At 43.3% G+C, this 13,835-nt stretch overlaps 2 protein-coding genes across 2 annotated transcripts; one reads left to right on the forward strand and one right to left on the reverse strand.

The window, feature by feature from the left end:
* The first annotated feature begins 1,641 nt into the window (after positions 1 to 1,641).
* Positions 1,642 to 4,613, forward strand: b3galt4 (UDP-Gal:betaGlcNAc beta 1,3-galactosyltransferase, polypeptide 4). The gene has a single exon (XM_086118666.1). It carries the CDS (start codon positions 1,876 to 1,878, stop codon positions 2,989 to 2,991), a length of 1,116 nt encoding a protein of 371 aa, XP_085974792.1. The 5' UTR covers positions 1,642 to 1,875; the 3' UTR covers positions 2,992 to 4,613.
* wdr46 (WD repeat domain 46) lies at positions 4,158 to 13,835 on the reverse strand. The gene is made up of 14 exons (XM_086118653.1): positions 13,760 to 13,835; positions 13,359 to 13,508; positions 12,609 to 12,692; positions 12,398 to 12,510; positions 12,236 to 12,323; positions 12,015 to 12,076; positions 11,602 to 11,706; positions 10,009 to 10,159; positions 9,034 to 9,269; positions 7,263 to 7,416; positions 6,757 to 6,904; positions 5,792 to 5,982; positions 5,595 to 5,708; positions 4,158 to 5,494 (listed from the first exon to the last, which is right to left on the reverse strand). Exons 1-14 carry the CDS (start codon positions 13,814 to 13,816, stop codon positions 5,375 to 5,377), a joined length of 1,773 nt encoding a protein of 590 aa, XP_085974779.1. The 5' UTR covers positions 13,817 to 13,835; the 3' UTR covers positions 4,158 to 5,374.

Genomic DNA, 13,835 nt, shown 5'->3' on the forward strand with positions numbered 1-13,835 from the left:
TTGACATGTCTTATTCCATTGTGTTGTTATGTGTTCTCACAACAGGGGAAATAGCATGCATTAAACGCAACAGACTGAAATTTAAAACACTGGAGCATCTTATTTTTCTAAATCAAAATTTGTGAAGACAAAGCCCACAAGCATCCTCATTCACATGATTTTCACATTATTGAAACACATTGAATGATACAATATGAATGCATGGATGTGAATGATATTGTCAAGGGTCAATGTCATCTTTATTGTCAAATATGCTTTATGTATGACATGCAGCATAGATGAAATTTGTTCCTCTCAATCCTCAGTGCATATATGCATGCAAACATGCTGTGCATTAAACACACACAGCTAAGAAAGGATAGCAGCTACACTGTATAAAAAAGACATGTAATCTGAACAGTATAGACAATATAAACAGCATAAACAACAACAAACAATGGTGCTTGTGGGTAGAGTGAGGTAGTGCATTGTATACACTTCATCATCAAATCAATTTGTTCAGCCTGTCAAGTGGGTTGGCTGCAGGGATTTTGAAGGTCCAGCAGGTGGCAGTGGTCAGCGACACAGTATCAGCACAGTATCAACACAGTGTGTCATTGTGTCGACACGCCTCATGAGGCCTCATGGACCCATCACTACAATGAACTAAACATGACAGAAACTAAGAGCAAACAGCAACACACATGACAGTAGCAAGAAGCAACAATGACCCGACACTGAGTGTTCGGGCTGGGAGTCCTTTTAAGGCCCTAATTACCTATGACCAACAGGTGTGCAGCTGCCGGGGGAGCCCTACAGTGCCACCTGTTGGTCCCTAAACCGAATCATGACACCCCGGGCCTAGGTGGCTTTTCTCCGGGTACCCCGGTTTCCTCCCACATTCCAAAAAACATGCATGGCTGGCTGATTGAACACTCTAAATTGTCCCTAGGTGCGAGTGTGAGCGCAGATGGTTGTTCGTCTCTGTGTGCCCTGCAATTGTCTGGCAACCGGTTCAGGGTGTCCCCCGGCAACTGTCCAAAGACAGCTGGGATAGGCTCCACCCCTCCCCCCGTGACCATTGTGAGGATTAGCGCATCGGAAAATGGATGGATGGATGTCCACTGGGACAAAAGTACAATCGCCCACCGTTTTCCCGATCCTGTCGCCCTGATTATAAAACCGAGTAAAACAGTTAAGAAAGAGTGCGCTATGCAATACAATACAGGAGTAACTGAAAATGACATCACTAATGAGTCCTTAAGTTCTTTTGGGGACAAAACTAGCCACTCGCACACGGTGATAGTCCTCGCAGTAAAAAAAAAATCCAAAAATAAAAATAGCGCGTGCACGGGGGAAGCGGGTTTGGGCACGGGACAAAAGGGCAAACTCACAGTCCACTTAACTGACAGTAACAACGTCCAATCAGAGCGCTGGAGCGACAGCCCCTTTTAAAAAATGAAACCCCTTTTTTCTTCCCAATATGGTACCTTTTTAACAACAACAAAATTATTTTTTCTTCCCCGCGTGGTATTTGTTCTTAGCGTGAAAAATTTAAGTAAGCCCGTGAGCGTGGCATTTGACACAACTTGCGTGAATATTGACATCTTAGCAGCACGTTCCTCGAGCAAATCTTAATATCAAACGGGCTTCCGTTGCAAGCGCGTCTCATTCTGCTCGAGACACTGTGCGGCATAGTTTCTATGGAGGGTGCGGGTGGTGGAGTGGACTGCGTACTTTGGCACATTTTTATTAAACGTGTCACAATCGACAGTTCGTTCGATCGTGTCGTGTGCGCAGCTGCTTCGCCCACATCTGTGCTGACGTTTAGCGCCCGCAGCATCCGCGGGGCTCGCGCAGCGTGAGAGGAGGAGCGACCACCGCGTGGAATCGACGATGGTCGTTCGGGGGCTGTGGAGATGCATACCAAGGTTGGGAAAACGAGGGGGGCGCTCTGGCTTCTTGTCGTGCCTGTGCGTTGCCATCATTAGCGTTGCCGTCTTCGCGTTGCTCTTCGTGGACGTCATTGAGTACTGGATCACGTCTCTGCGGATGAGCGCCGTGCGGGAGCCACATGCCCGCATATTCCCCCCACAGAACGTACCTCCCACCAGACCCGAGGAGTTTCTGCTCATGCCCAGTCCGCTGGTGTGCCAGCGTGCCAAGCCGTACCTCATCACCGTGGTTATCTCGGCCCCTGCTCACCACAGGGCACGTCAAGCCATCAGGGACACGTGGGGCGGGGAGAGCAACGTGAGTGGTTTGAGGGTCATGACCCTCTTCATGCTGGGTGTTCCATCTGACACAGGACTGGCCAAAATGCTCTTTGAGGAGGCTAGGGAGCAAGGGGACTTGGTTCAAGGGCGTTTCCTGGACTCGTACGCCAACCTGACCCTGAAAACCTTAGCCCTGCAGAGCTGGGTGCGCCGCTTCTGCCCCCAGGCTCACTTTGTGGCCAAAGTGGATGACGACGTCCTATTCAATCCCAGCGCACTCCTGCACCTATTGAACAAGAGCCACAGCCCGTACGAACAAAGTGACTTGTATCTCGGCAAAGTGCATCTCCGCGTGGCTCCGAACCGAGACCCTCGCAGCAAGCATTATGTCCCAAATGAGGCCTACCCGTCATCTGTTTTGCCAGACTATTGCAGTGGTACAGCATATGTTCTATCCCGCTCCGCATTGCTCAAAATATCATTGGCTGCCTCTGTGTCGCCCCTATCCACGGCTCAACCCCCCGAAGATGTGTTTGTGGGGGTGTGCGCCCAGGCAGCTGGCATCCTGCCTACACACTCTCCCCTGTTCTCTGGTGGACCACCTATGCCGTATGGACGCTGCTGCTACCAAGCCATGGTGTCGGTGCACCACATTCCACCTCGTGATATGCTGTACTACTGGGCTGATATCCACTCATCGGGACAGTGCCTGTGGTTGAGCACGCGAGCATCCTTGTGCAAGTGCAAAGTCGGTGCCCTGCTGGGTTCAGCGCTTGGCCTGTGGAAGGAGGCGTGAGTGGGGCGAAATTCTGTACTTTTATAAAAATGACAGTATGCAAAAAGGGGGACTTGGAACGGCCATTTCAACATGAGTACAACACAGAAAGAATTTTGAAAATTGGAAGATGGCTTCTGGGGGTTTGAATTCAGTTTTATTGCATGTATCTTTTTTTGTGATATCACCTCCAGAATTTTTTTTTAAAAACGTTCAAATTTTAGGAAGGTATAACTTGATGACACGTCGTTATACGTTTTTGTACAGAATGTAGCAAGGAACGTGGCACGGAAATGGACACACATGATTTGCTTTTGTGGTCCACATAAAAGGATTGGCAGGCTGCATCTGACCCCTGGGTCTTGCGTTTGACACCAGTGTCCAAAGAGAAGCCCTTTTACAATTGGCTGACAAGTTCAAGTGAAAATATCCCACCAATAAGCTCATACAGGCCGAAATTTCAAGGGCTTCATTCTTGGTCAAAATGACCATGTTTCAAATGGCATCAGTTATCCTAAAATATTTCTTTTTGTTTGTTTTTCAAACTTGCCATGTTCATTCTTGAAGCACACATTCTTGTTCAGCTGGTGTAAATAAATTCAATTTTTTTATACTGTCAGTGTTGATACCAAAAGGGACACTTGCAGGAAGTGAGTTCATCAGATATGATCTGAGCATCTTTGCACTGGCACAAACTATTGTCAGACCTGTTTCCCAACATTGATGAGTCAAGGCACAGATATTAAATTAGAAAAAACAAATCTGAGCCCGTTTTGTTGAATTCATTTTTTTTGTATGAATGTAAACTGCAGGACACACATGTTCATTGTACTTTCTGCCATCTTGTAGAAGAGCATTTAATTTTTTGTCCTGTCACTATATGTCACTGGAATTGATAGATGAACAATGTTAATTAGTTTTAGTAATTCATTTTATGGAAGCACACTCGACGGAAGGTGATTTTTGTCAGCCAGCTGCGCTCATCTATATTACTGAGTAACTAATGCTGTCCCACAGGAGTGCAACTAACGTAGTTCATGTTTTAAACTTAACATCAACCTTGGTAGGCAATATTAGCTATTTGACATCCCGTCACCGTCATGGCTGCAGAGCTGCTCAGAAAAATAAATTTGACACCACACACCTGTTGGCTGCATACCTTCACATTTGTATCGCATGTACTGAGCTCGTTTTTACCGTATTTTATTCTAACACTGGTCGTTAAATAAGAATGACAGAAGCAGAATGTTTCTTAGCAAATGAAACATCTTACAGGTACAAACGTGATACGTAATTACAGGGGGATTATGCAAAATCTCAACTACCGTGATAACAGCACTGAACACAAATTGGAACATTGCAACACATACTGTATGTATAACACATTCTACATAATGCACGGTGTCCCCGCTGTTCCAATTCGAGCAGTATTTATTCTGTTTTATGACGAGACTAAACATTGTTTGAGGGTTGTGCCGATGAGGCGATATTAACAAATCGACCGTTCAACCTCAGTTTATCCTGCTCCACTTCCTCAATCCAATCCAATGTATTCCGAAAAATGAACAAATGTGTTTTACATTGAGGAAATTACTGTGAACGGAATGTGGCCATTCAATAAAGGAGTCAAAATCTTTCCACAATTCCCGTTTTTTTTTTTACCCGCCACGCAAAACACTTTGTCACGAGTCAAAGTACGCTGCTTACGCCAACAGTGTGTGTATAATATTTAACCAGCACCAGGAAACAGGCGTCACAAAGGAGATGAAGTTGTGGCTGTCGTTTTACTTCCTTCTTTGTGCTTTTTCCAGCCTTTCATTTCAATTACCGGTAGTATTTTTTTTGTGTGTGTTTGCATTTTGATGCGACTGTCAGGAGAAATTTCAACTGCAGAATACATGCACATTGTGAACACCATAAAATGATTTCTAATCTGAAATGACTAAGATGGGGATACCTTTGTTTAAATTTCTTAGCTGGACTATTTATTTCTGGCCTACAAACAGTTGCAAAGTACAAAGGCAGGGATCAGCTGTTAAATCATAATCCATTTGCAAATATAAGCAATGTCATGGCGGAGGTGGTTATGCTTAGCAATAAACTACTTTTGACCTCCACTTATCAGTTATTTTTCATGTCACACTGAATGGACTCAAGCACTTTGGCATTTCATTTCTATTGAATTGAAGAAATTTCAATTTTCCTTTGCAGACAGGACATGCTTAAAGGTATGAACAAGCTACACTGCCACATCGCTCACCACTGACTACAAACGAACGTCACTCATCAGAAGCAAAGTCCTCCTTCTGGGTTTGTGGCACGGCTTGTTTTGACCACACGCGGCGTGCATCACTCAGAACGAGGATGTCACAGTGTTTGAGGGGTCCAATGGCTCGCTCCTCTTCTATTTTTGGAATCTGCCCAGAGCTGATTTTTGGCTGGCGAGAGCTGCCATCTTCTTTTCCTTTGCTTTTCGTTCTTGCTCCAGCTTCATTTTGTCCTCCATACTTTTCACTATAAGATCCTGGATGGTGAAAGCAACAACTTGTTGATATCCCCAGCAGATGCAACCACCAAGACACCAACATTTGATTGCCGACGGGTTTTAAGGTCATCACACTTACCCTCTGGTCAATATTAGCGACTTGCCTCTTCCGCCTTTCCACATTGCCCGCTGAGCTGCGGCCTTTTTTCTTATGCCTGGGGACAAACTTTTCTTTGGCAAGAGGATCAAAGCCCTAGAGAGACAAACAGTTTTCATTTATATCTAGCAGGGTTGCTTATAACTTTGAACCTCGATGACAAGCATTCTCAAACTGACCAGGGCCTGCACTCTGTCTTGGTGCTTTTGCTGGAAGGTGCCAAGATCAACCTTTCCGAGTTGAGTGGGGTCCAAACTGATAAGCTCAGGCTGGATCTTTTCCAGCAGCGCCTTAACTTCCCATTCCTGCCTCTGCTTGGCACTGCGGTATGGATTTGAATCCAGGCCATCAAAGTTTGGCTCACCCGCTCCTGGAAATGAAAATGAGGAGGAAGGTTATGTTTTCTTTGAACCATCCAATCACCTTTTAAATATTGTTACAGCTGCAGCTGTTGTTAAAGCACTACATAAATAAACATGTATTATATTGTATGCAAGTACAGTGGTGCCTTTAGATATGAGTGACCCAATTTAGGAGTTACAGATTTAAAGATAAGATAACCTTTATTTGTCCCACAATGGGGAAATTTGCAGTCTACAGTAGCAAAATTGGGTTCATTGCACAAAATAAATGTTTCAGAAAGAACTGCACACAGTTCAATAAAAGTGCAATATAAAATATAGCATTAGCAATACAGTATATTTGTAGAATAAATATAATAAATTAGCAATAGAATGGAAAACACAGCATAAGGTGGCTGTGCTATTTACAATGGTTATAGGTTTTCACGTATGTTTATTCAGCAGCCTGACAGCAGTCTTCATCGATAGACTTCATTGGTACAATTTGTTTTGCTTTGACGAGAGAGAGAGAGAGAGAGAGAGAGAGAGAAAATAAAGATCAGAACGACAACTTTGCCTGAGGAAGGTCCACTTTGTTTAAGAATAATAAATAACAAATCACTAATGATGGGCTAATAATAGCATCAGTGTTGCTCCGTTATAACCCTTAAAGCAACTGATGCTTGACCACAAATGGTGGAAGACAGCATGAAGACACATTGGACAGACAATAACAATAGTCAATACCGAACAAACTAAAGTCGTATCTGAAGGCACCTCAAAAGAGCCAAATGTGGTCAGACCTGGTACGAGCATGCTACTGAAGCCTTGTCCGTGCCCGATCCCGAGGACATCCTCGAAGGGGCAAAAGCGTAGCTCACATGCTGCAGCCTGGGCTCTGTGGGCCATGTAGGGTTTTCTCACCGGAGAGCTCCAGACATCCCTGTACACCTGCAATGGAGGTTTACTGTACTGTATATTGTCAGAAGAAACCACAGATACATTTACAGTACAGCTTTTCTGGGGGCCTGTATGTGACATTGGGATAAAAATTTGGAACTAGACAACCAGGAAAAGAAAAATCTACACCTGCCATTCAGACATGCTATTTAAAGAGGCAAAATCAGCCATTTCGTAATTTGTCTCAGGTGTGATAGATCCAATCTGGTGCTAAGCTGATCAGCTTCTGCGTCTGTTATCGTGCACAATCAATGTTTGCAAGGGCTAACCATTAGTAAAGAAGACCATTCGTATTGACCACTGTTTACGCTAAAACGAATCCTTGTTCATCCAAGACGACGTGACTGACCTGGACGACATCCCCCGTGGCTGCAGCCAGCAGCCCCCGCTGGCTCAATGACAAACAGGAAGCTCCAGCAGGGAGGAAGTAAGAATTGAGGTTCTGGAAAGTTCGGACGTCAAACACCTTCAGCTTTTTGTCCATGCCCGACGTCACCATATAGCTGCCAAAACAGGTAATGTGACATTAGTGTCCTCCGGTCGACCTGGTGAAAATAGCAGACCATACAGAGAAGCGAGAACACCCGCCCCCCCACCAGCCGTTCGCCACTTTTGGAGGGAATCTAGCCGTCATAATATGTTGAAAAACTCTGTCTTTGCTGTTTTGGTGTTCTTTCTGAAGAGCCTTTAGGTCAGTGGTCCCCAACCCCTGGACCACGAACCAGTAGCGGTCCGTGGGTCATTTGGTATCGGGCCGCACAGAAAGAATAAATAACGTACATTAAAACAATAGATATATACTGTATGTGTATCTAATTTTGAAGACAGGTTTAAACATTAACATAGAGACCAGAGAATGTTTTGCAACCAGATAGGACGTTCCTCGTGTTATGATTCGTGTTTATTATTATGTTTAGAAAATACCCCAGTTTTCATGCAGGTCATATCATATTATTTTGTTGTATTTATCCGCCACACCTTAAAGGTCCCTGAAAATATTGTGACATTAATCAGAATCAGAATCGCCTTTATTGTCATTGTGTAATATCCAACGAAATTTGGGTGCCACTCCTTAGTGCATTTCGTAAAAAAAAAAAAAAAGAATAAATGAAATAACGGTTTAATAAATACAAAACTCAACAACACACAACAACAGCAGCAGTAGTGGTGGTAGTGTGGACTGAGGCTTACATTGCACGCAGGACACATATTGCACATGAAATGAAATGGCTCAGAAACCATAAACCGGTCTATGGAGCACAAAAGTTCGGGGACCGCTACCTTAGATGGCACAAGATGGCACCAACGCCCCGTATGGTTTTGGTTTTATTCATCCTATATTAATGAATTTTTACTGTTGTGTTAATGGTGTATACTATCCTCGAGGGGCTCAAAAGACATGTTACAAATGAAATGCATAATTCTTATACCGGTCATTAAAACAGAAGTGGCCCCGATTTCATATGAGTCAAGGCTTTGCCCTTTGGCCAAGGAACTGTGCTCAAGTAACATCTCAACTGAGAGACAAGCTACAAGCACAAAGTATATGGGGGAGAAGCTAAGTTGAGCTCAGGTCAAGCCACAAGAGTCATCGGACCATTTTCATGTGCTTTTTTTATAAACATCAAATCCTCTTGAAGCAATTCCTTTTTAGGGCAATTTAACACGTGTGAAATGATACTGAACTGTTTTTCATCTGTAATGTGGCAACTTTATGTTTGAAACTAACTATTCCAAACCACCGTGGTCATCACTAACTTGTGATTATTTGCTATTTGTGGAAGGGCTCAGGCCGCTATCCCGCATATACTGTATATTCAGTGGGCACATTATTTGGTAGACATCAAATTTGAAGAAAAAAAAAAAAACTTACTAAAGATTAGAATGCCCAGTTCCACGTGTACTAGGCAATGCCAATTATTCTGTTTAAGGTTCCTTATGACGACGATTATTTAAGCACAACACACAATTGTCCCCCGTCTTGGGGTATCAATACGCATTTACAAACAGTTTTAGGGGCTGTCAATCCATCGTAGGTTTTCACCATTCATGGTAAGGGCGTGACAGAATTTTTAAGAGAGGAACATTGCAAATGGGCTTTTTCGTTAGTTTTAACTCACGTTCCTGTTTTGTCCACGGCGACAGAGCGCACTCCACCGTGGTGACACAGCATCTTGACGAGGGGCTCTTTTTGACTGGGCGACCAGAGGGTGACTGTGCCGTTGGAGTGCCCGAGATGGATGACGGCGTTGGAGGGGTTCTGGCACATCACGTCCAGGCGGCCCTTCTTGGTGCATATGGCGGCGACCTCTTTTCCCACGGATACATCAAGATATTGCAGGAAACCCGTCATGCTCTAAAACAGAAGAAATGAACCGCACAACAGCAGAATATCAAAATCCAGTCAACCCCTCAGTTTTTTCGCAAAAGAGATACTTCAGGCACAGCCACAGTCTGTAAAAATCATGTCTGGAGACACTTAAAAGAAATTTTAAAAAAAGATTTGGCCCTCCGACTAGAGTTGGGAGATCTGGCGATATATGTCGCAAACACGATAGTTCCGTTTTTATCGTGCTACTTCCCTCCTATCGTGTCTAGCATCATTTGTCCTCATTCAGGGTGAATAATTACATTTGTTAGGGTGAATTATGGCAAATAACAAGAATGACAAAGGCAGCTTTATTTGATGGCTAAAATGTTAACTTACTATGCCCGTTCCATTGTGTATACAATATTGTTACGAAAAATATCTGTTTGTGTTTTTTTTGGGGTGCTGGAACAGATTGATGCCATTTCTGTTCATTTCAATGGGAAGAGACAGTATGACATGAGTGATTTAACACAGTAATAATAACACATCAGATGTACAGTATATAGTGCTTTTCAGGACACTTAACATATCCTTGTAGATCACAGAGAGAAAGGGGGAGGTGTGGTCACGGAACAAAGCTAACTAGTAGGTGTAAGTCAAGGCACCGGTACTGCGTGAGCTAACGATGACATAATTAAAATGTGTGTCCAAAGAGTTAATAGTGTAAATTGTAGTTATTGTGTTGATATTTCTGACACAAACATTTAACAAATTATAAACTTACAGCGGTGGCCAACAAAAAGTGGTAGGGCAGAAACTGCATGCGAAGGACATCGTTGAACTTGCGGATGCAGTGAAGTTCAATTCCATTTGAGTCATAGATGAACAGCCACTTCTTCTGAGCCACTGCAAACATGGTCTCGGTGTGAAGCCATCTGAAATATGCACACTTGTTTTGAGTGCATCATAAATTGAACAATAGCAACTTAATTCATATGATAGAGAAATCTATGAGCAAAATGGTTAAAGTTTCGGTTAATTTGGGCATGTCTGGACATACTCGGCACAGAGGTGTCGGCCATTTGGGCGGAGGGCCTTTTTTTGAGTAATCACGTCATAGCAAGGGGGGCGAACAGATGGAAAAAGGCTTGACTCAATCACAAAGTGGGAATAAACGAATTGGGAATAAAGAGTTGTTGAATACCAAAAGACAGTTTGGGAACAGCTGTCGCGCCCAGGCGGACATTTGTCATCAGCAAAGTCTGTGACTTGTGTATTCGGGTAGACCAGACTGCGTATCAGATCACTACCGAGGGGCTGGACCGGGGGCGCGGTATGCAAATCTCGGGGGCAGTGTTTTCTTGTATTTTGCATATGTTAACAATAAAAGTCCGACAGGAGACACAAGGGACTCTGAGTGTGATCACGGAGCAACTAAACCGTCGTTTGCTCTCAGAGATCCACTTCCGCCGAAGAAAGACAATCTTCCCTGTGTGTTGAGTCATTTGTTTAACTTTGTCCGGGTAAAAAACCCTGAAATCATACTTTACTCATAAAAGTGGTAGGATGTGACGAAACTCGCTACCATTTTTCCAGCCTTCTTGCCTGAGCGTGTGGTCTCAAGTTGGACAGTCAACATTTCTTGAAAAGAGTCGAGTGCTCGCTTCAAGTTGTTTTTGTTTACAGACACTACCAGCCCAACATTCATTCATTCATCTTCCGAACCGCTTCATCCTCACTAGGGTCGTGGGGGCGCTGGAGTCTATCCTAGCTGTCTTCGGGCAGTAGGCCCGAAGACAATTCGACCAATTCGGGGACATCCCGAATTGGTCGCCAGCCGATCGCAGGGCACACAGAGACGAACAACCATGCACGCCCTCACTCACACTTAGGGACAATATTTAGAGTGTTCAATCAGCCTGCCATGCATGTTTTTGGAATGTGGGAGGAAACCGGAGTACCCGGAGAAAACCCACGCAGGCTCGGGGAGAACATGCAAACTCCACACAGGGAGGCCGGAGCTGGAATTGAACCCGGTACTTCTGCACTGTGAAGTCGACGTGCCAACCACTGGACTACCGGGCCGCCCACCAGCCCAACAGTAGTGCAATAAAATTAGCAAAAAATAAAGACGGGTACACTTTATGTATGTAAGCAAACACATAGCTTCGTCTTGCAAACGCCTGCTAGCTCAATGCTAAGACATAGCGCAAAACATTATAGAGAGGCTAAAGAATATCATAGATGTTGCAGTATACAACATCACAAATGACGCAGAAATATACACAGAAAGATGCCTGAGCAATATGCAAAGGCATATATTCTTCGTAATCTGTGTGTGTGTGTGTCCGTGTGCGTGCGTGTTTTTGAGGCTTACCGAACATCACGAATGGACTCCATCACATTTATTTCACACATCAACTGTTTGGATTGCCAGTCAACACAAGCAACATGGCCTCTCCTCCCACCAAGCAGCAGGTGACTAAATCAAAACAATGACGCAAACAATTAAGCACCAAATAAAAATATTCATACATACTATCCCCAAAATGATTAATCCACCATATTGCAATCAAAACTTAACAGAAATATTTATTTAGTTTTACTGCTTGAATCGGTACATTCTGACTGGAAACGTTGAAAGATGAGAAAAGAAGTTGAAGTAAAGACATTGATTACATATATGATATTGATCTGATTGACTATTCTGAGAAACTGCTTTGACAATTAACACTCTTAATCAGTAACACAAACACAATTCAAGTAGGGAGAAGAAAGTGGGCTACTGACCGTCCAGTTTTGCTGTAATCCAGTTGGTATGGTCCAAATTGAGACAGATTCAGGTCAAAATACTGAGGACAAAGTAGATGTAAATAAAAATAGGTCAACTGTAATAATAAAATCTGTTTCTGTACCCATTTCAACCACGGTAAACCATCAGAGCGGTAATCGGCCCTTGCCTAATTACAAGAGTGAACAACTGGCCAAGAGTGATAGACAAGATTGCTCACCTTGGTCCCAGACGTTATATCCACAGCATCTGCGATATCTTGCTGTGAGATAGTACACGTGTCCTCATTTTCGTCTCCTTCTAGAAACCTGAGGAAGTTCATAAATCAAGTTACAACAGTGTGGCATTTTCAGACAACCTCGTCAAGCCATGAATATTTTACCCTGCTTCTTCTGGGAGTAGAAGGTCAAACCGGGCAGCTTGTTTTTGGGCCATTTCTGAGGCTTCATCTGAACGAGCAATGGCTTCTTTCAGCTTTAAGTGGTGCTTGCTGACCTGAAAAAAAACAACCCCAAAACAAAACAAAAAATATAAAAAAAACAACCCTGCTTTAGCCAGCAGCACAATTGAAATACCGAATGGAAATTGCTGACCTCCTCTTTCGTTTTCCCTTTCCTTGTAAACTTCTGCAGCGTGGCTTCGGGAATAGAAGCAGGTCCTGGAAAAGCATCTTGTTTCTGGGGGAGTGCCAATAATTGGGTCAGACAAACCTCAAGCGCAGTGTACAAATTCCTTGGTTGGATAGTTATTGATCATTGAGGGATTTTTTTTTTTTTTGCAGAGAGTATCTGTATATTAATAATTGTTCCTCATCAGTCATGTCTTTGCTTTTCATAAACGTCAGAATAATGACAGGAGCACCAAACTTGAAAAACTGTTCTTCCCATTTTATGTGAAGTGAGGATAAACCTGACACTGTCAAACAAATATGTACTGTCTCATTGTGTTAGACCTATAACTGTGTGAATGTTATTCTACATCCAAAAAAATATTATTATTCTGCTGTTCTACCTTTTACAGATATTCAAACTTCATGAGATTCCTACAATTCAGAAGACCCAGTGCAATACATGTTAATGAGCGCATAATTTAGGAAAACGTTTTAATTCAATTTAATTTTGAAGAGTTAAGTCCAATGCTAATGTTGAAAGCATGCATAATGTTACAGTGGCTTCCAATAATATTTCATTGTCTTTTTGGGGAGATTTTCCTTCTGTACTGGTGTAGTATTGATGAGGATGGTGGTGCTTGGTGAGCATATTGGTGAAAAAATTGCTCCGGTTGTAACATAAAGGAAGCACTTGAGCCAACTTCAATTGCTTTAAAAATTAAATGTGTCTTACCCCAGATTTAAAGCGTTTTTCTTGTCCATGGTCGTTTTTTTTCATCCTCTTCTTTGCTGACGTTTTTTGAGGCATCTGCTGCTGTGCATCAGCAGCCTGTTTTCCACCGTCGCTTTCATCTTTCTTCTCGTGCCAGTAACGAGCTCGAGGCTGTCAGAAATAAGCCATCCATACTCCTAAGATTATCAGCGGGCATTTTAAAACTCGAGTGAGAACAACTCGGTTAGCACGCGTTGATAAATTAGCTCAATGTCAATCGATGCCTCTTCTTTATAAATCATCGTGTTTTCCGTTTTGTCGAGGCTGGCATTAACCGAAAACGATTCACACGACTGCAGTCGTGTGTTATTGTCTTTATAATGGATTACCTTTTTCGTTTTATTGTCTTTATAATGGATTACCTTTTTCGTTTTGCCCACGTGTGAGCCTTTCGGTGCCTGTTCAGCGGCCGCCGCCATCTTTGTTGTGAACTCGAGC

Source organism: Hippocampus guttulatus, chromosome 1 (assembly GCF_054856545.1).
Source record: "Hippocampus guttulatus isolate MCC_2025c chromosome 1, RoL_Hgut_1.0, whole genome shotgun sequence".
Taxonomy (NCBI): Eukaryota; Metazoa; Chordata; class Actinopteri; order Syngnathiformes; family Syngnathidae; genus Hippocampus; species Hippocampus guttulatus.

Coding starts and splice junctions, on each gene's coding strand:
- b3galt4 (XM_086118666.1), top strand. CDS start 1,876: ATGGTCGTTCGGGGGCTGTGGAGATGCATACCAAGGTTGGGAAAACGA.
- wdr46 (XM_086118653.1), bottom strand. CDS start 13,816: ATGGCGGCGGCCGCTGAACAGGCACCGAAAGGCTCACACGTGGGCAAA. Junction 12,511..12,608: donor AAGGGAAAACGAAAGAGGAG/GTCAGCAATTTC, acceptor GTTTTTTTTCAG/GTCAGCAAGCACCACTTAAA. Junction 6,905..7,262: donor CCACGGGGGATGTCGTCCAG/GTCAGTCACGTC, acceptor CCTCCATTGCAG/GTGTACAGGGATGTCTGGAG.